This window comes from Amblyomma mixtum, chromosome 4 (assembly GCF_055824585.1).
Source record: "Amblyomma mixtum isolate Tamu chromosome 4, ASM5582458v1, whole genome shotgun sequence".
NCBI lineage: Eukaryota > Metazoa > Arthropoda > Arachnida > Ixodida > Ixodidae > Amblyomma > Amblyomma mixtum.
In genome coordinates, this window is record NC_143015.1 from 5,278,290 (window position 1) to 5,303,072 (window position 24,783).

Genomic DNA, 24,783 nt, shown 5'->3' on the forward strand with positions numbered 1-24,783 from the left:
CTGAATGTCATCGCCAAAAAAGACGTGTATCCGCTCCCACGCATAGACGATGCCTTCGACTGCCTTCAATCGGCCTCTTACTTTTCCTCGGTTGATTTGAGATCAGGGTACTTGCAAATACCAATGCACCCGAACGACAAAGAAAAGACGGCGTTTATCACACCTGACGGACTGTATGAATTCAACGTTATGCCTTTTGGACTTTGCAATGCACCTGCCACATTTCAAAGATTTATGGACATTATTTTGCGTGGTCTGAAGTGGCAGATTTGTTTGTGTTATTTGGACGATGTTGTGATCTTTGGGAAGACATTTAACGAACATAACAGCCGCCTCGCTATCGTCCTCGACTGCATTGAAAGAGCGGGCCTGGTCCTTAACTCCAAGAAGTGTCACTTTGGTGAACGCCAAATAATTGTCCTGGGTCACTTGGTTGATAAGGACAGTGTCCGGCCAGATCCCCAGAAAGTTGAGGCTGTCACCAACTTCACAGCGCCGAAATCAGTCAAGGAACTTCGCAGGTTTTTAGGGCTATGCTCGTATTTTCGCCGTTTTGTTCCGCGGTTTGCCGACGTCGCCTCCCCTCTCACGTGCCTTCTGCAGAAAGACGTGCCATTCCAGGGGACCCCTGACTGTGAGTCTGCATTCCGCCACCTGAAATTTCTCCTAACGTCGGGCCCTATCCTGCGCCATTTCTGCCCGTCTGCTCCCACCGAAGTTCACACCGACGCCAGTGGTGTCGGAGCTGGCGCTGTGCTCATCCAGCGCCACAGCGGAGAACAGCATGTGATAGCTTATGCCAGCCGGTCGCTGAGCAAGTCGGAACGGAACTACACAGTTACCGAACAAGAGTGTCTCGCGGTAGTTTTTGCTGTGCAGCGCTTTCGTTCCTACCTGTATGGCAATGCTTTTACCATCGTCACCGATCATCATTCGCTCTGTTGGTTCGCAAACCTCCGTGACCCCTGCGGCCGACTTGCCCGCTGGGCTTCACGGCTACAAGAGTTCAACTTCACTGTCGTGTACAAAAGTGGCCGTCAACACGCCGACGCTGACTGTCTCTCGCGCTGCCCGTTGTGTCGTAAGACGGTGCGGGCAGGGCACTTTTTTCTTATTTATTTTTAAGCCCACACTAATATCTGTCTCTCGCGCTTGTGCGGGCAGGGCACTTTTTTCTTATTTCTTTTTTTTAAGCCCAAACTAATATCTGTCTCTCGCGCTTGCCGCTTCCGACGACGGGTTGCGACGGCGACAACTTCGACGACTACCTCGCTTCTGTATCGCCAACGTTTCCTGATCCTAACCAATTCAAGACTGAACAGCGCAAGGACACGACGTTAACGGCCCTCTTCGACTCCGCCAGTAATTCCACTGCGGCCCGTTTCTGTATTCGCGCCGGTTTACTTTACAAGAAGAATTTCACGCCTGGCGGTGCACGGTTTCTTCTCGTCGTGCCAGAAAGCCTTCGCATACCTTTCCTTCAACTGATGGACGACGATGCCATGTCTGGCCACTTGGGAGCTACTCGTACCCTTCACCGCACACAAGAACGGTTTTACTGGCGCAAAATGCGCCAAACGATTCAGCAATCTGTGTCCAGTGCCAGTGTTTTAAGCTTCCTACGTCGTGTACTCACCTATGGGGCAGAAACGTGGAGGCTAACAAGGAGGGTTCAGCTTAAGTTAAGAACAACGCAGCGAGCTATGGAAAGTAAAATGATAGGTGTAACGTTAAGAGATCGAAAGCGGGCGGAGTGGGTGAGGGAACAAACGCGGATTAATGACATCTTAGTTGAAATCAAGAGGAAGAAATGGGCTTGGGCAGGGCATGTAATGCGAAGGCAATTAGATAACCGCTGGTCCTTAAGGGTAACGCAGTGGATCCCAAGAGAAAGCAAACGTAACAGGGGACGGCAGAAAGTTAGGTGGGCGGATGAGATTAAGAAGTTTGCGGGGATACAGTGGCGGCAACTGACAAAGGACAGGGTTAATTGGAGAGACATGGTAGAGGCCTTTGCCCTGCAGTGGGTGTAGTCAGGCTGATGATGATAATGATGACGTCGTGTTCGCCAGGCCAGCTGCATCCTATCACACCTCCGACCACACCATTTGAGCAAGTCGGCATCGACCTCCTGTTAGGCCCTTTTCCACGATCTGCGAATGGTAACCGCTGGGTTATCGTGTGTGTTGACCACCTAATACGACACTGTGAAACAGCCGCCATACCGTCCGCCACTGCTTCTGATGTGTCTATTTTCCTCCTGCGTTCTTTCATTCTCCGTCATGGACCTCCTCCATGGACCTCCTCATGGACCTCCAATTTTTGAAAAACTACTTTTGCAAGAATTTGAATCTTCAGAGTCTTGCCAAGGATATAAAAAAGAGCAGGGGTAATAGCCTAAATGCTTGCTTTACAGCCAAGACCCACAAGCCAGAAATACCTTCCCAACCATTGGCAGTGAAGAAGGATCTTGGCAAAAGAATGTCAGCGGTTTCTTGCAGAAGCATCTTAAATTAAGACTTGTTTTGGATTCAATTCAAGTTTATTTGCATCTATACATGTACAGATGACGGGAGTGCAGACAAAAAGCCAAATGGATTTGGCTTGACGGGGTCTGTACCCCCTACAGAAATTTCACTATGCACAATAAAGAGAACGCAAAGATACAATAATGGATAAACGAAAAAAAAGTATTAGTGAACATTCTATAACATTCTATGCTATAACAGAAATACATACGGCCAAAAAAAAAATCAATGATAGAATGCTGAAAGGATTTAAAAAGCAGAAAGCATAAAATTATACAAATAAAATAGCTTTGAAATTCACAAACATAAATAATAAGTTACTAACAAGCAAAGAAAATTGGTTAGACATTCATGGCGTCAGTGTATACTACAGCAAAGCAAACAAAACAAAAAAACGAATCCACAATGAGCCCATAAAAGGAGAGCTACGTTGTTATTAAGTTTCTAATGAGTTTAACAAAGATGGCAGTGTGTGGCGTAACATTTGTTGACCGTAGTTAGTGCGCGTTTTAGGAACGTACCATGTTTCTCTGTGACGTGTGTTGTAAATGTTAGAACTCATTGTCAATAGAGATAAATGCTCGAAGAATTTGGTGTTCTGTTTTTTCGCAGTAGTGAAACGCTTGAGTAAAATACTACGATATATGGAGGTGACCGGCTGTAAGTTAAGGGCACTGAAAAGAGGCTGCGTATGAGCGTCATATGAGGAATTAGCGATAGCGCGCACTGCTTTCTTCTGCAAAAGATAAAGCTTTGTGATGTTAGACATTGTGGTGTTTCCCCACACTAAATGGCAGTAATTCAGATGGGACAGAAAGAGACTGTTGTAAAGCAGCTTTTTCACGTTCAAGGGAAGAAAAAATCGAAGTTTCGTTAGTATCCCCACAACACGAGCGATTTTGTTAGCAACTGAGTCTGTACAAAGATTCCAAAGTAAGTTCTCTTGAAATACGACCCCGAGGCACTTAATGGATGGCACAATGTTGATAACCGAGGAACCCATTTGCAAATGGCCGTCAATGTGGACATTTTTGTTTTTAGGTTGAAAAAGTACAGCCTTTGTCTTGCTTTTATTAATAGACAGTGAATTCAATGAACTCCATCGATTGAGTTCGCTTAAAGCAGCGTTCGCAAGAGCCAACAGGTCCCTTGCACAACCAGATGTAAAAAACAGACTAGTGTCGTCAGCGTATATGATGAATTGGGCAGTGGTGTCAATATTTATTATGTCGTTAATGTAAATATTAAATAACAAAGGTCCAAGAATGCTTCCTTGAGGTACACCAGAATGAATGGGTAAGTTATCTGAAAGACAGTTATTTATTGAAACCCTCTGACACCTGAACTGCAGATAGCTTTTGATTAAGCTAAGGAATGGGCCCCTGAAACCATAAATTTCAAGTTTTGTTAGCAGTGTGGTGTGATTAATTGTGTCAAAGGCCTTTGAAAAATCGATGAAAATGCCTAGTGTCACAAAATTTTGCTCAAATGCTTGTAATATTAGTTCCTTTTGTGTTAGTAGAGCTAACTCTGTCGAACGACCCTTTCGGAAACCGAACTGACAGTCAGTAAGGATATTGTGTTTTTCGCAGAAAGCGGTCATTCTGAGTGTTATTAATTTTTCTAGGCATTTTGAAAATACAGGTAAAATGGATATTGGTCTGTAGTTAGACATGTTGTTTCTATCACCGGCTTTGAAGAGCACTGTAACCCTTGCGAGTTGCATGCGCTTAGGAAATATACTGTTTACAAAGCACAAATTATACACATGCTCAAGAACTGGACATATCAGATCTAAAACGTGTTTTACGGGGCGTATTTGCAGGTCATCAATATCGCAGCTTTTACTGTTTCGCAGAGCGGAGAACGTGAGACAAATTTCTTCGGCGCTAGTTGGATGCAGAAAAGCACTATCGCAAGTTTTGGAATTGACGTACTCTGCGGAGCGAGGATCGTGCAAACTATTCACTAGGGACACAAAATAATTATTAAAAGCGTTTGCTAAATGCGCGCCTGATGAAAGTTCCCCATTAATGATCAATTCTCGTACGCCCTCTGGATGCTGACGTCCAATGTTAAGCACTGCGCTAAGGTTTCTCCACGTGATGTCCGTCCGCTTTACAGCTTCAGGATCAAACAACCTATGAAGGTAATCTTTCTTAGCTTGTCTGAGGGTTGCAGTTAACTTATTCCGAAATTTCTTAAATTCGGATAGATGGCACGTGTCTCTTGTGTCCAAAAAACGTTTGAATAGAGCATCTTTTTGCTTGATTAGTTTCAGAAGTGCACTGGTTATCCAAGGTTTTCTAGCTTTTCTAGGCTTCAGTGTTTTAGGGTGAAAAGATTCCGAGTAAGCCTTTTTGAAAAGACACAGAAATGACTCGTACGCGGCGTCTGCGTCAGACTGATTGTACACGTCGAGCCAATTTATTTTTGATATTCTTGTATGGAAATCCTCGAGTGTAGCTGGATTAATATCTTGGATAGTGATCGGGGGACACTGCTTTGGCTCTTTACTCGAGACATACGATTCCAAGAGAAGAAATACTGGCAAATGATCGCTAATATGAGCGCTGATTACTCCGGAGTTAATAGTTCGAGATTCAGTGTTTATAATGAAAACATCAAGCAAACTTTCACAGTCCTTGCTAATGCGAGTTGGAGCAGTAATTGTGTTGAAACATGCATTAGCTTCTAAAAGTCGAGTGAAATCAGTACTCAGCTGCGTTTCGTTCAACATGTTAATATTTATATCGCCGCCCAAGACGAGTTCATACCTGTTTTCATTTATCCAGGATAAGAATTTTTCCATAAATGCGAAAAAGTTTGCAACGTTCCCGCCTGGAGGGCGATATAAAACAGAAAATATGCTTTTGTTGTGAACGACAGTCAAGATTTCAAAGTCCGCTGTAACCGCCGTAAACTCGTCGATTTTTTCACACTGAAAATTCTCCCTGGCCATGAAAAGTACGCCTCCACCGTTCCTGACTGAGCGATTTAAGTAGTGTCTTGTGTAACCTGGGATCTGTATAACTTCGTGGTCGTGTCGGTACCATGTTTCACAAAGCATAATAACATCAAATGAAAAGCCAAAACATGAAAACAAGGCACACAGCTCATCAGACTTATTGCGCGCTGATTGAGTGTTCAACAGGAAGAAAGATGTGCATGGCTTTTCATGATAAATTTTAGTCACATCCGCAGGGTTCACCGATTTGCCAGCCATTGACGGGAATGGCTGTTGGCAAATTGCTCGGAATCCTAGTTCCTCACTTCATCTTATCGATGTCCGCAACGCAAGATATGCGCAGCACATTCGACGTGTCTGTCTTGCGCGCGAAAATTTTGCCGCCCTTTGTCCACGCGTACTTCCATTCTTTTGATTTCTTTCGCTCCACAACTTGTCCAAGAAGTTTCTTCAAGGCGGGGCAAAGGTGCTCATTAATAAATACCGGGGGAGAACTTGAACCATCAGCACTCTGGTAACCAAAATCAGAGGTATAAATTCGATTTTTCCTGGCCTTTTCAATCACCGCTTCCCGTTTCGCACGAGAGCGGAACTGCACGACAATGTTAGGGCATCCTTTGTCTTTCCTTGGCACACGATGACACATTTCTACATCGGAATCAGAAATGGGTTCGCTTATGACGTCTCCTAGTTTGCTCAAGATTGAAGGTACGTTCTCGTCGTCGCTGACCGGAACGCCTTTAATCTCAATGTTCCGGTTCCTCGAGTACTGTTCTTGGTTTGTCACCCGGTCTTCAAGATCAGATAGTTGTTGTTTCAGTCCTGTGCATTCCTGTGATAGTTCGGCATTTTCTTTCTTTAGCGCTGAGTTTTGCTTTTCTAGTTTTGCGCAGCGCTCAGCCATAGCATCAAACTGTTCACTAAATAAATCAACGGATTTTTTCAGTTCTTTGTATTCCTTTCGAAGCTCTTTCTCTAGTGCACTGCGCATATCTCGCATTTCCTGTTTAAAATCTTTCAACAGCTTTGTCACTTCAGTAGGCATTTCAAATTAGCAGTTCAGCAAACACGTACAAGAGCTTGGCAGCAGCGGCAGAAAGAAAAAGAAAGGAAAAAAAAATAAAAATTGGTTACAAATGATTGCACAAACCTGTGTGTAAGATGCGCAGATTTAGTGAACCGGTCGGTACAGCCGCTGCTGCCAAATGACGATCAGCTGCGAGGTGCAGTCCTTTTGTAGTCGGTGCCTCTTTACGGCAGCCAATCCTGGTCCACGGCTCGCTGACGTCACACTGGAGGCCACGACAGTTTATAGATGAGCGGCGATACGTGCGATAGTCGGAGATGCGGCACGTGCAACGGTGATCCGCCGAAGATGCAGACCAAAGCCACCGGGAAAGCGGGTGGTGTCCTGTGTGTAAGATGCGCAGATTTAGTGAACCGGTCGGTACAGCCGCTGCTGCCAAATGACGATCAGCTGCGAGGTGCAGTCCTTTTGTAGTCGGTGCCTCTTTACGGCAGCCAATCCTGGTCCACGGCTCGCTGACGTCACACTGGAGGCCACGACAGTTTATAGATGAGCGGCGATACGTGCGATAGTCGGAGATGCGGCACGTGCAACGGTGATCCGCCGAAGATGCAGACCAAAGCCACCGGGAAAGCGGGTGGTGTCCTGTGTGTAAGATGCGCAGATTTAGTGAACCGGTCGGTACAGCCGCTGCTGCCAAATGACGATCAGCTGCGAGGTGCAGTCCTTTTGTAGTCGGTGCCTCTTTACGGCAGCCAATCCTGGTCCACGGCTCGCTGACGTCACACTGGAGGCCACGACAGTTTATAGATGAGCGGCGATACGTGCGATAGTCGGAGATGCGGCACGTGCAACGGTGATCCGCCGAAGATGCAGACCAAAGCCACCGGGAAAGCGGGTGGTGTCCTGTGTGTAAAAAGCGCAGATTTAGTGAACCGGTCGGTACAGCCGCTGCTGCCAAAATGCTGATGACCCCTTCATCACAAAAAATTCAACAGCTGTCGCTGAATACCTATCGCGTGTTGCGTAAATCAGAGAAAATCGAAAGAAAATTCTCTCGGCTTAACCGCGCGTTTGTTTGGGCTCAAATTTCGCACAGAGGTTGCATTTGGTAGTCAGTTTTGTTTTATACTACATTTAGGTGGGGTACTTGCCTGATTCAGTCAGAATTTTTTGGAAATCCCCATCGTATGTGGCGACGACGATCCAAAACTGAAAGACATCGCAGCAATGGTACCCGTAGCGCCATCTCGCACCCACCGGAGAAACCCAGCTGTGCTAAGTGGAGAGCTCGTTTCTCCGATGGCTGCGAGATGGCGCCACGCATACCATTGCTGCGAAGTCTTTCGATTTTGGTTCTCCGTCGCCACAGACGATGGGGATTTCCAAATAATTCTGCCCGAATCAGGCAAGTACCCCACCTAAATGTAGTATAAAACAAAACTGACCACTAAATGCAACCTCTGTGCGAAATTTGAGCCCGAACAAACGCGCGGTTAAGCCGAGAGAATTTTTCTTCGATTTTCTCTGATTTGCGCAACAGTCGGTAGTGAGTACCAGCGACGTCGGCTTTGGGTTTTCGGTAGATATAAACGATTTGTTTTATTCTATAACACAATCTGGCGGGCTAGTTGGTGGGAATCCATACGATTTTAGCAGCGCGAACACGGTTAGGAAAAAAGACAGAAGGCGGACAGGACAGCCGTTACTGGGGCATAGTAACGGCTGCTGCTAAATGTTGCCCGTCCACGTGTTTTACTCTGTCTCGATAATTTTTGGGTTTTCTTGTTTATGACGTGGCCTGGTTTCGGCTCGACGGCCTTCTACGCTATCAAGGAGTAGCCAGACGTATCACAGTGGTGTTTGTTTTATGTTTGTTCTTTTTCCACGAGTGGCAGTGATGCATTGCATAAATTTGGGCGCTTCGCATGCAAAATAAATCAGTTGCAGTATGGCGATTTGTGGTGTGTGTCTTCTTTCAGTCCTCGTTTCATTCTCGTGCGCTCGTTAAAATTTTTGAGATGTGTAACCAACCAGCCCGCCAGTTCGTCCTGAGGAATTTTATCTCACGTATTGCATTGAATACGTTTTATTACAGAATTGTAAATGATCTGTTCCAATAATCTACAGCATAAGCGTATGCATTTAAGTGATATGGACCAGTAATTAGCGACATTATTCCTAGATTCATCTTTATGAATCGGTACTATGTTGGCTACTTTCCACTCGTCAAGCAGAGAGCTTGTTTGAAGAGAGTTAGTGTACAAAATATCTAAATAGTGAGCAATCATATCAGGACAGGCGCGCAGGACATACGAAGAAAGACGGTCTGGTCCGCCTGCAGAGCCACCTTTAATATTCTGAAGAAGTTTAACGACAACGCTGTATGTAGTAACAAGGTCAAGAATAAGAGTGGTTAATTCCTCGGAAACAGTGGGGAGGTGACCTGAATAGTGCTGAGTAAAAACAGACAGGAAATAAGAGTTGAATGAGCAGGTTTTTTATCATTGTCATGTACCATAACACCGCTACCGTCTATTAAATTCGGGATTCATACAAATTCTCTTCCATGAGATTTCATGAATTGCCATATTTCCTTAAAATTTGTCGAGCATAGATCCCAAGGCTTAAAAATAGTTATTCTGGCTACCTTGTCATTGCTTTTTATTTCTTTATGATGACGCTTTAACGAGTCATAAAAATTACGATCCTTATTTCTTTTGTATCTGCTTAGGAGGCGGAGTCTTTTGTAGATAAGTGATCTGGTGTCTCGAGTTAACCATGACTTGTTAGCTCGACGTTTACGAGATACGCATTTAGTAGGAATGCGTTGGTCGATTAATTGTTGTCCAACGCAACAACGCAGTCTTGGTCACTTATGCCGGAAGTCACTACAACGTCCGTATTGATCAATGGTCTGTTAGTAAAAATTAAGTCGAGGACAGAAGCATTCTTACTTCCCTGTCTTGTTGGCTCCGTAACAAATTGATACAGCTAGGCCATTAGCTAGTACAAATTCAGAAAAGCCTGCCAACAAGGCACCGGACAGTCACAACGCATTCATTGTGATCCCACCGGACTTGGGCATATACATCGCAGTCTATGAAAAAATCTTGGTTTAGTAAAGATAGAAAATTCAAGAGAAAATTAAAAATGTCGGGATTTGTACACGCGGAGCAGCGGTAAAAAGAACCAACAGCTAAATGTCGACCATTATCAAGCTGAACGTTACAATAATCGGACTCACCTTATTGGAGGAGAGAAGGCAACGCAAAGACCGCAGGCATGCGTCGACAAGCACCTCCACCCCGAGTGTCCCGGTCATGAAGATGCATTTCGCAGCCCACTGGGAGAGATTCGGAATTTAAATAGAGTCATGAACCCAAGATTCTGTACGTATAGCAATATGTGACCTAACGGTAGAAAGCAGAGCTGCAAATTTATCTGGTTTATTTTTTATACTTGGGCAGTTTACGAAAAGAACAGCAAAGGTCATCGATCCAGACACAACGCTATCACGCCGAGCTCCGCCTATTTCTGTCTCTTGTTTCTGGATAGCTTTTAGAGTCAATGACTTGGTTGTGCTCGGTGTCAAAGGAAAACCATTTTCCATGTATTACCAGTTTGTCATGTAGTTTAAAAGGCTTTGCCGAGTCGCGGGCATGCTGGAAAAGTTTAGAGCGCGCATGCCTCACTGCAAAGGTGAAATCCTCACGAATAGCAAAAGCTGTTTCCTTTAGCCTAGGGGCGAATGATACTGGCTCCTTATCTTTGAAATTCGAGAATCTAATTTGAGACAGGAATGGTAATAGCGCTGCAATAGTCTTAGTACACAAGAAAGACTGACACAGGACATGCGCTTCAGTCTTTCTTGTGTACGTCTTATTGCAGGGCTATTACCATTTTTGTCTCAAATAATGCACCATCTAGCCCAAATTGACGTTCTTCGAGGATCTAACCACAGTCGGACGGGATCTAGCAGTCTGATACTGTCCCAGTCGATGTGCATGTTCAGTGCTGCTTTATAGTAGAGAAAAAAAAAACACCGAGCCTTTTCTTCTGATTCAACCGAGCCCTTATCCACAGAATCAGGCAAGCAAAAAAGAACGAGATTATTTCGACGTAATTGCTTATTGGCATCCTGTAATGACGACCTCATCTGAGCAACCTCGCGGGCCAGATAGTGAACTGTACAAGATTTCGAAGGTTCCTGATTAGGCCCATTTTCACTCAGTGAGTGTTTATTTATTTTGTAGTGTAGCAGCTGCGCTCGCTCGCGGTGGGGAGCTGTGTGAGTAAAAGACGACAACGATTCAGAGGCGTGAAGCTCGCTCGCAGCCCGAACGTTTGCCTGGACCTTTGCTGGACGTTGGAAGGCGGCCAAGGTACTGCTGAGCCGCAACCCCTTCTTACATTTGGTGGAGGCTGCTGTACGTTCCCCCTCACATCCTAGAGCTCCGTAGCCGCACCTTACCTTCGCCGTCCGTTATGCCCGAAGTCACCAGCCAGACAACCCCCATCCCTTCGCCTACCATCTTCTGTTCTGGCGGGCTCCGGCAGCGCGATCCCAGCGTCTTCAGCGGTGCCGACGACCAGGATGTCGACGACTGGTTGTCGTCGTACGAGCGCGTCAGCGCCCACAACAGGTGGGACGATGCCACCAAGCTTGGTAACGTCCTCTTCTATCTCACCGACGTAGCCAACTTGTGGTTCAGAAATCATGAGGCCGACTTGCCGACCTGGTCGTCCTTCAAGACCAGTTTCTCGGAGGTATTCGGCCGCCCGCCTGTGCGCAAACTACGCGCCGACCCACTCCTCCGCTCCCGCGCTCAGTCCACCACCGAAACCTTCACAAGTTATATAGAAGACGTCCTCGACCTGTGCAAGCGCGTCAACCCATCCATGCCGGAGTCTGACAAAATCAATAACATCTTGAAGGGTATCTCCGACGACGCGTTCCAGATGTTGCTGGTAAGGAATGCACAAACAGTGGTGGACGTCATACAGCTATGCCAAAGCTATGACGTCCTCAGGAAGCAGAGAACTTCTGCTCGTAGTTCAGGCGTGCTCGACGAGTCACTTCCTGCGCTGGCTGTCTGCAGTTTGGTTTCTGACCCGGCCTCGCTGCTTCCCCAGTTGAAGGCCTTTATACGGGAAGAGGTGGCCCGCCAACTGTCCCTCCTGCCTGTGTCTGGCGACCCTGCGCCATCTCTTGATCCCACACTTCGACGCACCATCCAAGAGCAGGTCGCACAGTCGCATGATATGGCATTGGGAAGATCATTTATAAATATGAGAAAAAGGAGTGGTCCTAGCACCGATCCCTGAGGGACACCAGAGATGACTGTGGTATTTGACGATCTATGGTTGCCTATTACTGTATATTGTGAGCGGTCGTGGAGAAAGCAGTCGATCCATGACAGGATTAAAGGGTCGATGTGGAGGCAGGAGAGTTTTGTCATTAAACGCCGGTGTGGAACGCGATCGAAGGCTTTGGAGAAATCCAGGTAAATGACGTCGGTTTGAAAAGAAGAATCTAAGTTTAAGTGAAGGTCTGTAGTGAATTCGAAGAGCTGGGACTCGCAAGAATGGCCTGACCTAAAACCGTGCTGTTTTTCATAAAAGAAAGCGTTATTGTCGAGGTGTGATGCGATCTGCGAATATAATATGTGCTTCAGTAGCTTGCATGGAATGGATGTTAATGAAATTGGGCGGTAATTAGAAGGGTCGGATCGGTTGCCTGCCTTAAATACTGGAGTTACTTTACTAGTTTTCCAGTCATTTGGTATTTCATCATTTGAAACCGACTGCTGAAACATAATTTGCAAAATACGGCTAGAAATGCTCACAGTTCCCTTTAATATTTTTGCAGTTATGTTGTCTGGCCCAGGGCGCTTGACACTTTAAGGTTGTCGATGAGTTTAGTGGTGCCCTCATGGGTTATAAAAGCTGGTGGCATTTGGGAACAACTAGTGGCAGGTATTCAGGGAATATGGAGAGCAGGTTCGTGCGTGAATACGGAGGGAAAATATGAATTCATGACATGTGCGCGCTCATTCTCAGGGACATGTAAGCCGTCTTGGTTAATCAACGAAATGTTTTGAGTACGGTTTTTGCAAGGAGTGACTAGATTCCAGAATTTTTTCGGGTTGACGCGCATTATGTTTCCAAGATCTTCGTGAAAAAATTTCTTTTTAGAACGCCGTAGTAAGGTAATGTATTCATGTAGGCACCTGCCATACATTTCCCATTTTTCAACTGAATTCGTATGCTTGGCCGCACGATAGGGGCGCTTCTTTTTGTTTGCTAACTGTCGTAAGGCGTTGCTATATCAGGGCTTGTTACAATCACCACGTATGCAGATAAGAGGGACATGTGTTTCGGCAAGGGATGAGATTTTGTTCTTGTAGAGCAAGCAGTTTTGTTCTACTGATCTAGAGGGTGCGGCTTGGTGGAAAAGGTGGAAAAAAGTTTCTAACTCGAAGTTAATAGCGCGAAAATCTGCTTTACTGTAGTTGCGAATGTACTTTAAGGAGCGTTGCTTGGTGTAGATGGGAACGGCAAAATTGAATACAAGCACCTCGTGATCGCTTAGACCGGTGATGCTTGTTAATGACTCAATTAATTCAGGTTTAGAAGCGAGAACAAGATCGAGAATGTTGTCACCACGAGTAGGCACTTTAACTGTCTGGGTAAAGTTAAACGTGAGCACTAAGTCAATAAAATTGTTCGACGGACAGGAGGGTGCTGACAAGGTTTCCCAGTTAATATCGGGAAAGTTAGTCTCCACAAAGTAGGAAGTTGGCATGGACAAAGCGGGAGTGCAGATCGAGTAGGACGGAGTGAAGGTCGGTAAGAAAGGAGGAGTCGCAATTAGGAGCCCGATAACATGCAACAATAATATTTGTACAGGTAGGTAGGGATAGTTTAACGCAAAGTATCTCGTGGGGGGAACTAACATGGACGGGAGATGTATGCAATTCAGATTTCGTGAGAACAAGGACACCACCACCCCTTCTTCCCGCTCTGTCGCGCCTGTAAGCAATAAAAAATTTCGTTTCGGAAAGAAGCTCTGTGTCCTCGATATCTGAAGTCAGCCAAGATTCGGTAAAAATAGCAATATCCGCAGTGCTATCTTCAAGAAGGGATCATACTGCTTCTTTCTTTGGGAGGTAACTGCGGATATTTGTCATACTAGGGTCATTTTCTTAGAAGCCCGTGCATCTCTGTTTGCTAATGATGATTGGTGAGGAATGGCACGTAGACGGCGGAAAGGAGGTGGTGATCATGGCTATGACGACGACAGCTGTGTTACAGAATCGGTTGTGTCATTGTACACGTGTTGCTTGCTACCAATAACAAGCTTGTTGAAACGGATCTTGAACGAAGCGTTAGTTTGCTGAGCATACTCAAAACGTTTTTTCCGGGCCAACTTAAGACGGGCTGAATAATCTTCGCGAACATTAAACTCCGAGTTTTTAAGCTGAGATGTAGCTGAAAGAATTGTTGGTTTGGTTTTGAAACGCGCAAATTTTACAATAATGGGGCGATTTTTTGCTTCCATGTAACGTCCCATTCGGTGCGCACGCTCAATGTCAGCAGGATGAATTGACACACCCAGTTTCTCGCTGCAGAAGGAAACGACATGCTCTTCAGATCGCGCCCACGTTTCGTCTTTTACATCCGAAATTCCAAAAAAGATAAGGTTCGGCCTACGAAGGCGGTTCTCCGAGTCATCACATTTTTCGGCGAGCTGTTTGATTTCAAACGAAAGTTTAGTACTGTTCTGGCTTGTGTTAATGTGTGGGCAGGGGCTACTCGAGTGATCGTTCTTAACATTTCTTTCCAAATCATCGACACGCAGAGACAGGTGTTAGACTGGGTACCGCGAATAGCTGACAACTCAACAATTATTGTGGCATGAGTTTGTTCGAGGCGAGCGAATGCTTCAGAAATAGACTCTAATGATACAGAGGGCCCAGGATTAAGTTCAATATCACCTGACTGGACGAGCGGCAAAAAGACAAGGAATGCATTAAAGTAGTGGAACCATGAAAGGCGCAGTATCCGGCGAACACAATCAAGCATTTCAGGGAGAACGACACCGCGAGTAAGAACGGTTCATTTGAACGGATGGATGCCGAGGACGGCAGGTAACTAACCTGCGTAAGAAGGGGCGAGATCATGACCGAGTTCCGAGCGGTGAAGTGCCCCAAGTGGCTCCAGAGCAGATGCGTCTTTTCTAGTCGATGCGTATCTCCCGCGCTGATAGTTCCACCAGGTTGCCAGGTGTTATACTTGACAGGGGGCGGGAACGGCGATGGAAGGCAGGTTTCAAGTTCTTCGTGGTCGGTGACGGAAGGGTACCAAGGTAAGTCGATGAAGTCGAAGAATCCGGGGGGTTTGTTGAAACAGGGAGGCGGTGTGGTGATGCAGAGTAGAATAAAAGCCTGCGTAAGAAGGGGCGAAATCATGACCGAGTTCCGAGCGGTGAAGTGCCCCCTTATAATCCTCATCATCGTCGAAACCTCATCCTTATCATCCCCGTCTGCTGAAGACGTTGCCTCTTTCATCTTGCATCATCTCGTTCTACGCCATGGTCCGCTAAGGAACTTCTGAGCGACCGCGGCCGTGTTTTCCTCTCAGACACAGTCGAAGCCCTACTTCGCCAATGCCGCATTGTTCACCGCTCTACAACAGCCTACCACCCTCAAACGAATGGCATTACTGAACGCTTCAATCGCACATTGAGCGACATAATCGCCATGTATCTTACCTCTGACCACTCAAATTGGGACCGCATTCTCCCATTTGTGACATATGCTTACAACACTGCTACACAGAGCACAACTGGCTTCTCTCCCTTCTTTCTTCTTTACGGCCGCGAGCCTACCTGTACCATGGATACCGTGCTTCCGTCCGCCCTGATGTCTCCGAGTCTCTTACCCTTTCTCAAGCAGCGACCTATGCTGAAGAATGCCGCCAGCTTGCCCGCTCTTTTACAACGCACTACCAGAATCGCCAGAAGCACGTTCGCGCCCCTACCAGTCCGCTTCCATCTTATAACCCAGACTCGCTCGTGTGGATTTGGGTTCCCTCAACCAGTCCCGGTCTCTCCACGAAACTGATTTCAAAGTACCACGGCCCGTACCGTGTCGTCTGCCAGACCTCGCCAGCGAACTACATTATCGAACCCCTTTCGCCGCCCCACGATGAGCGCCGTCGCGGCCGTGAAACAGTGCACGTCGACCGCCTCAAGCCTTACTACGATCCGCCTACCGTGTGTGCTCCCTAAGTCGGCAGGATGCGTCCTTTTTCGCCGTGGGGTAATTGTAGTGTAGCAGCCGCGCTCGCTCACTGTGAGGAGCTATGTGAGTGAAAGGCGACGACGATTGAGAGGCGTGAAGCTCGCTCGCAGCCCGAATGTTTGCCTGGCCGTTGCTGGACGTTGGAAGGCGACCAAGGTACTGCTGAGACACAACCCCCCCCTTACAATTTATTTACAAGATACTCAGGAAAATCATGTAAACTCGGTCCGCCATTTCATTCAGTGAAGCCCTCATTGTACTATGCTGCTCTTGCACAGCCCTTAGTTCGCGAAGGAATTGCGTCTGAACATTTCCTAACCGTGTCAAGATTTCGTGAATGCCATTGATAATGGTTTGCTGTGGGGTCCTGTTATCAGGACCAGGGTTTCGCTCAACATCCCCGCAAAGCAAGAGTAAAAACAGGGCCATAGATTTAAAACAAAGCCGAGTGCTACTTCAGAAGCTTTGCTTACGAGGCAATATACACTCAAGCACAGCGTTGGGAAACGACACCGCAGTAAAAAACGAATTAGACGTGCGCTACGTCTCAGCGTAGGGTAAGTATACCTGCAGAAAAAAGGGGGTTGAGCCCATATCGGGAGCGATGTCGCGCCCCCGACAGGCGGTCGGGGGCGCCACCTGTTTTGACTGAATGTTTTGGCTGAATTGAATTCGACTGTCTGTTCCGTTACAGGTGTCACTACGGCCGGTACCAGAAGGCGCCACCTGGCTGTCTCCTCGAAAAGCGTAGCGGAAATTTCCCTGCCTGCTGCCCCTGGCCGGACTGCAGTGCTGCCTCCCTAGGGGAAGACAAAGAGGGATCGACGCCAGCTAACTTAACCAGCGCGGAGGAGCTGCTGTCACTTCGAGAGGTGTCTGATGCGATCGTGTCTACAAGCGAACGCGATATGAACAGGGGATCCAGAACTTCTGAAGCTGCTGCAAGCTCTTCTGGAGCCTCAGTTGTTGCACCTGAGCTGGATTCATCGGGTGCTGCAAAAACCCCTTCGGCCCAGAGCCAAGCGGCAGTGCCGTAGGGATGTGACCATGAAATTATTGGTTCCAAAATTCTGCTATCTTGCAAGTTCGCAGCAGTGCTGACGCCCATCAGTGCTTGAAACTACTGTGTCTTTCTCCGAATTTGGCATTAAGTTACTGAATTTGGGCCCCACACTGCGGATAACCAAGCTTTACCAATCAAGTATGGAATACTTCACCTTCGCAGGCGCTAATGGCTGCGCACAGTCGCCAAACGATATCTAACTTTTTTTCTTAACCTATAACTGCGCGTGTAAGTTGATTTAGCAGAAATAAACTCTGCGTACAATGATCGTCTATGCGTCAGTGAAATATTAAGTATTTTTGGCCCGTTTCGCTCAACGTTTTTCAGACCAATGTTTCCGAAAGAAAACAGCGCGTCGAACAATGGACGAAAGAAGCTTGCCCGAGTATGACTCTTGCCCGAGTATGCTTGCCCGAGTATGACTCTAGTACTCTCAATCAAGATTACCGCCGAGGAGGCGGTGTTATTATGTTAATATGAAAGGATATAAAGTATGAAAGACTGCCTGCATATACACGTTCTTCAAGAGATTTTGAAGTTTTGTCTGTTCTCTCGCACCGCAAACTTTTTGTTACGGTATATCGCCCACCAGCAGGCAACCTTGACACATTCTTCAACTTCCTGGAGTCCCTTTTTCCATACACAAATGACAACGGCCTAAGTCTCGTTTGCGGAGGAGATTTTAACATAAACTTGCTTGACTCGTCTAGTCCTGTTAAACACTTTAAGCTAATGCTAGAAATGTATTATATTAGAAATACGATCAGTTTGCCAAAAAGAGTCACGTTACAGTCATCTACGCTAATTGATATTTTTCTAACTAATTACCAGTCGAATTAGCTTAAATCTGGTGTCTTAGCTTACGATATTAGCGACCACCTGCCGATTATTCTATGTGTCAAACCTCCTAATAAAGAAAAATTAGCACAGCGTAAAGTTCCGTTCCAACGGATTTTGCCCAACCAGCTGGAAGCATTTCGCAGGGATGTCATGAGTTGACTGGTCAGATGTTTTCAGCAGCTCGGATGCAAATTCTGCTTATGATTGTTTCATTCAAAAGTTCACTGACATTTATATATCTTGTTTTCCATTTTGTTACTATTAGTTTATCCAGAAAAATAAGAAAGCCATGGATTAATGGCGATCATATGGCAAGAATAAAAATAAAGAACGACATGTTCCACAGGTTCATTCACCAAAGATATCATCCTCCTGAGAGAATTCAAGAAGTATCGGAATAAGCTAAATAAAGATATTAAGAAAGCTAAAGCACACTACCTAGAAAAGTCTTTTAGTGCAGTTAAAAATAATAGTAAATCAACATGGAGGAAACTAAATGAAGTTCTGTGCCGCTCACAAAGAACTAGCCCCAGTGGAAGAACTTTTGATAAATGGAAAAATAGTTAATGGGGCTTCCCTAGCCGACGCATTTAATGATCACTTCGCTAGCCTCCCTACCCCTCAGCTATCTAGACATACAAAGCTTTCTAATAACCCTCCTTGCCCACACAGCTTATTTATTGCACCTACTTCAGACGAAGAAATTTCTTCTACATTTTTGAATCTCAAGAATTGACGCAGCTGTGACACTCAAGGTATGCAAATCGAGCAATTAAAATACGTTATTGATTGTATAGCACCTGTACTAACGCACATTTTCAATCTGAGTTTTACTACAGGTACCTTCCCGAAACAGCTTCAAGTAGCGAAAGTGAAACCAATTTATAAAAAGGAGATCACAATGACCTCGGCAATTACCGTCCCATATCAATTCTGCCAGCGTTCTCTAAAGGATTAGAAAAACTTCTTCTGGTTCGCCTTGTTTCCTTTTTAGATACATTAGACGCATTGTCGAACGCACAGTACGGGTTTCGGAAACATCGGTCTACCCAATTAGCCCTACTTGATTAAAAGGAGTATATTTTACATAATATAGAAGCAAAAAAACTTGTGTTGGGTGTGTTCATTGATTTCACCAAAGCTTTTGATTACCTGAACAGAACCTTACTCCTCGAAAAGTTGGAATCTTATGGCATTCGCGGAAATGCATGGGAATTAATTAAGTCGTACCTCTCTCATCGTTATCAATTTGTTGAGGTCAATGGTCACTCTTCACATTTGATACAAACGCACACTGGAGTTCCTCAAGGGAGTATTCTTGGCCCCCTTTTGTTTAATCTATACTTAAATGATATCGCCAGTCTTGATGATCGAGCTAAGTTCGTAATTCACGCCGATGATACTAGCATATTCTTTTCTTCCGATGACAGCACTGAATTGTTTATGATAGCCAACTCTCTACTCGCTAAGGTAGCTGCTTGGGCACAGGAAAATTTCTTGGTAATCAGCATTCCTAAAACAAAAGCGATTGTTTTCCGTCCTAAGACACGACCGATTCCACCTAATTTAACGCTTAGTTTAAATAATACGGAGATAGAAATAGTGAGTGAATTTAAAACGTTGGGAGTGATCTTCACGGAACATATATCCTGGGACAGACACGTCGATGAGATCTCAAGTAAGCTCGCCTCGATTAACGGCATTTTGTACAGACATAGAGATTTCCTAACTAAAAATATTTTGTTACACCTATATAATTCCTTGTTTGTCTCTCATTTACAATATTGTAGTCTGGTCTGGGGTACTACTACCCTAACATAAACAAGTTGAGTATATTACAGCGAATGGTTATTAGAATTATTACACGCTCTCAATACGACTGTGATATATACTCTGTAATGCAAAACCTTGGCATAATACGTTTTGAAAACATGTACAATTATCACCTGTGCCTTGGGCTTATCAGGGAATAGAAAGCTAAACGCAATAGTTTAATAAGGTTTGCCGAATAAGGAATGAAAGGCCCATCACGCTACCCCACACGCAATCTAGAGTTTTGGAAAGTGCATTCCTTCCGGACTAATTATGGATTTCAGACACTCAAATATCGAATTCCTAATATACTAAACACGTACCTAAAGGATAACATTAATATTGTAACGTGGCGGCCAGCCGAAGAATGAGACGTGGTAAATACGAAAAAGAGATGATTTTAATGGCCGCTGGCCTAGCGCGAGCGCTCCGTCCCGCGCCACTGCCAGCTTCGTCTTCGTCACACTACCCGGGGCCACCGAGCGATCGTCCCGATCGGTGACGAACAGACGCGTGAAATGGCGATGGTCTTGAGTGGAGTGTTGAACAGTTATACAAGATGGTGGAGTGCTGGCCGCCACGATCAGAAAGATGAGAGAATGAGTCCCGGTCCACGAAGCATCCGCGCCGTAGGGTGCCAGGAGCTGACGGCCGAGGTCTCTGGACGCACCGAACGGCGGGGGCAGGGGGGCGGTGTCTTCACGTCTTGGGTCGGTGGGGTCTTGGGTCGGTGGGGTCGTGGGTCGGTGGGGTCTTGGGTCCGTCGGGTCTTGGGTCGTCGTGTCCTGTGGTCCGGGCGGGGGACGGGGCTGGGGTGAGCGGCGAGGTCGGTTCAGGTCGGGCGGGCTGGGGCACGGCCGTGCGGCGCTGACCAGGTACTCACGGCCGACGTCCACGGCAGGCCCAGGACGCCGAAGCTCCGTGACCAGGATGGCGATGAAGGGACCCCAGCACCTCACACCAAATGTAACGTGGCGGCGTGATTTTAATGGCCGCTGGCCTAGCGCGAGCGCTGCGTCCCGCGCCACTGCCAGCTTCGTCTTCGTCACAATATTCTTGATCTTAAGCCACATGAACTGAAATCTTTATTCTTGTAATGCACCATTTTTTTCTCTTTTTTGTTACCTTTGTGTGTTCTGTATATTTTTTACTTATACTTAATCTTTGCCTAATTTAGTTGTCATGACTGCATACATTTGTGAATTCTTTCTTTGTTATGAACTATCAACCAATGCCGCCTTTATGTTGCTGTATAACATTTGTGCGCTCCTTTTTAGCATTACATTTTTCTTTACAGTGTACTTTGTGGGGTTAAAAAGGGGAGATAAACACGTATTCCCCGTTTAAGCGCGGCTGACTCAGTTCAAAACCGCGCGGACCCCACCCCGTGGTCGCGTACGCTACTGAGCGCACGCCGACCACGGCGGGCCTTGCTCTACGGGAACAAAGGAACGACACACTGGCTAACACAAACAAGGCATTTATTGCTATAACAACAATAACGCCAGCTAGCAACAAAATACACTGAGGAATCTAGGATGTCCGACTCACCTGCACGGCTACGAGCGAACGTCCGCCCACGGTAGGGCAAAGGGATAAACTCCGAGGCCCGACGGAACTTGCTGAGGGGAAGAAGTTTCCACACGAGGACGCCCGCGGCCAAGAGCGGAGCTTTGCGCGTGAACGTCCAACACGCTTCCCGACGCCGAGCAGAAGAGACCTAGCCTTCCCCCGCGCGCGAGCGGCCAAACACGCCATCCGTGGCGCTGCTGTCGCTGCGACGCGAGCGCCCTCCCCTGTTAGCTAGAGTAACCAAACTAAAGGGAGTGCTTTTCGGGGGCAGCTAACAACAGTGGGGTGCAGTGCGGGAAAGTGAACGCAGGGGACGAAGGCGTCCCCACATCACCCCAACCTTAAATAGACCCACGCGCCTGCAAGTTACATGCTATGGAGGAGTCTCCTGGTCTTCATGCACTTGAGGCAGGTCGTGCAGCGGAGGTCACGCCGACAGAGTGCACGCAGTCTTCCGCGGTATTCCGAAGGCGGCGTGAAGGTCTCCGCTGGGACGACTCGCATGGCCCGCGGACCAAGTGCCCGCAGGCCCGCGAAGAGGAGGGCCGGTTGACCACCGCAGGCCAAGATTCCGCAGTAGTCGCCAGGGCAACAGCAGCCAGAGGTGGCTGCTGTCTGGTCTCGCCACAGCTGCCCCGGATGGATGCGGCGAACAGGATACAGGCCGCTCCGTCGCAGCAGGCGGCAGCGAGACGATGTGCACAGGACAGCAAGCCGCAGTGGCTCCGCTGGATCTGAAAGATTGCCAAAACACACTCCGCATGCCTTTAACGTAGGTCACGGGAGGGGAAACGGCGTACACAAAGGCCTGGTGGCTCAATGCTCAACTCGCTAGCAAAACGTGTCGGGCGGCCGTGCAACGCAAAGTTCGAGTGAACAAAGCCCTTTCTTGAGTTGAACGAGAATGCTCAGTTCATGCGAGGTTAAAAAAAAACCGGGCGGCCAGCAAAGTGCGCCCCCTCTCAACACCACGGTCCGGTGGTCGTGTCACTTTTGACAAGGTGCAGGCAGCTATGAATAGCCTTAGGCCTCACTACCACTGTGAAGGTCGACGACCCCCAACAAAAGAAAGACCCGAAACGGGTTTCGTGCGCGCAGCCGCGAGGAGACATCAGCGTTGTGGGGTGGTCCTCCCCGCTCACTGCACGAAGCCGCTGCTGAGTGATCGGCGCCCACCGTATCGGACGGTGTCGGAACGCCCGGTGCCGAGCTGCAATACCAGCGAGCTCGTTACGGCACCCGTGGCCCCAGGCCACCCGGCTCCCAGAGCCGCGACTCCCAGAGTCGAAAAAGAGACAGCGAGAAAATATATACAGAAAACACGGACCACCCACGCGGCTTCCGTACTCACTCGCTTCGGGCTCGGCAACTCCGCGGGCGCTAGGCCTCGCGCTCCCTCGATGCGGACCTAGTGGTTCTTGAAGAAACTCCAGGAAGAAAACTTCACAAAAAAAACATGCTGAGCATGTCGAAAAGTTCAAACATGCTGCAGCGCAATACACGTCGCACTCAAGAAAGCATGCCGCAGGTCCTAGCGATCAAAATTCACTCTAGGCCTAGCACTTGTCAAGTCCGGACAAAGAGCGTTCCTCGAACCGAACAGACTGTCGTCCAATGTTCCAAGAGCAGGCCCCACGTTGGGCTGCCAGATGTGGGGTTAAAAAGGGGAGATAAACACGTATTCCCCGTTTAAGCGCGGCTGACTCAGTTCAAAACCGCGCGGACCCCACCCCGTGGTCGCGTACGCTACTGAGCGCACGCCGACCACGGCGGGCCTTGCTCTACGGGAACAAAGGAACGACACACTGGCTGACACAAACAAGGCATTTATTGCTATAACAACAATAACGCCAGCTAGCAACAAAATACACTGAGGAATCTAGGATGTCCGACTCACCAGCACGGCTACGAGCGAACGTCCGCCCACGGTAGGGCAAAGGGATAAACTCCGAGGCCCGACGGAACGAGCTGAGGGGAAGAAGTTTCCACACGAGGACGCCCGCGGCCAAGAGCGGAGCTTTGCGCGTGAACGTCCAACACGCTTCCCGACGCCGAGCAGAAGAGACCTAGCCTTCCCCCGCGCGCGAGCGGCCAAACACGCCATCCGTGGCGCTGCTGTCGCTGCGACGCGAGCGCCCTCCCCTGTTAGCTAGAGTAACCAAACTAAAGGGAGTGCTTTTCGGGGGCAGCTAACAACAGTGGGGTGCAGTGCGGGAAAGTGAACGCAGGGGACGAAGGCCTCCCCACCACTTACAGAGTTCAATGCTTCCTTGTTTGATATTATTATCTAATCTTCCTCCTACTTAGAAACTTTTATTCACTTTTTTTTTCTTTCGCATAAAAGAACTGCGTTCAGTGTATATACCTTTCTTATCAATTTGTTAACAAGTGTGTGCTTTTGGTGTGTGCAAGTCGTACATTTTTTCTTTTTTTATTGTACGAGCATAACATTCTATACTTTATCATATATATCTGTTTTTGTTTCTCTTATTTGTTTTCTGTTTTTCTTCGATGTAAGATGTGTCGGGTTGTCGGCGTGTACTGCTGCTGCTTTGTAGGGGACGAGGACTTGTCAAGCTGCTATCGCAGCTTTTTGCCTCGCCTCCCCCATCTTTGATGGAAAATAAATGGAAATGGAAGAGACGCCCACGAGCGCTGTCTAACAACTGACGGAACAAGGCGCATAAAGAGGCGTAGTGAGGTGTGCATAAACGTGCACTGCTGCTCGATCGCCGGGAATTAGGGTTACCACGTCACAAAAGGCTGTGCCGGGAAATCCTAGAAGCACTAGACATTCAGCAATCTAATGGCCAATGTGTAGGTGCACCCTCCCTCTGATCGTCTGGGCGCTGGATCTCCTAGATGGCAAGGCCAGTGCTTTATTCTTATGCTGGTCTCCTGCTTCTCTAATGGCCACTCCGCCTTTCTCAGCCCTGTTTTTTATGACTTTTATTCTCTCTAGTGCCCCTACTGTTCGACCGCTTTTAGCCGCCCTTTTTTCTGTGTATTTTATCGCTTTTACCTGTTTCAGAGAGTGAGTTTTTTTCGCTTTCAGCTCGTTTTCTACCCCTCCTTCGTAATCTTATTTCTCCGTGACATCACTACCCTGATTCCCGTTGATCGCGCAGCAATACACGTTTTGACACCCCACATATTGCGGAAAAAGCAACAGTAAAATACAAGAAGAAACCAACCTGTCCGATAATGGCACCTTGTCCTCTTGTAGATTTCTCTTTGTAGCATCGAATCACGTATAGTATTGAGCTGTTTGTCGCATCTTGTTCTTTGTAGCATAGTGCCTTTTGTAACGGTATGAACCCGCAAAAACCAGGTGCTCATTGCTGCCTCGCTGTAGTCTCCTGGAGTTGAGTGATGTTACGCCACGCGTATTGATGCAGTAGCTTTTATGTTGCCCTCTCACAAAAATTTACCGACGATTACGTTACTTCCTAATGCGAAATTTGAGCGCAGCAAATAAGCTGTTTCACCTTTTCGATAGATTGAGGCAAAGAAATCGAGCAACACATGTATGCGCTATCACAGAGTTTTTTTTTTTTTTGAGGAAAGGAAATGTATCTCTCTCGCATATCTGGGTGGACACCTGCACCTGGCCGTAAGGGAAAGGGGGAAGATGGGAGTGAACGAAGACGCCGTATTAGCTAGAC

At 47.2% G+C, this 24,783-nt stretch overlaps 1 protein-coding gene across 1 annotated transcript in view; it reads left to right on the plus strand.

The window, feature by feature from the left end:
- LOC149345536 (uncharacterized) overlaps positions 1–17,096 on the plus strand; it is a 57,241-nt gene extending 40,145 nt beyond the window's left edge. Inside the window, exon 3 of the mRNA XM_089586107.1 lies at positions 16,526–17,096. Within this exon, the coding sequence (XP_089442233.1) occupies positions 16,526–16,868 (343 nt within the window). The 3' untranslated portion in view covers positions 16,869–17,096. The remainder of the gene's footprint in view (positions 1–16,525) is intronic.
- The last annotated feature ends 7,687 nt before the right edge of the window (positions 17,097–24,783 follow it).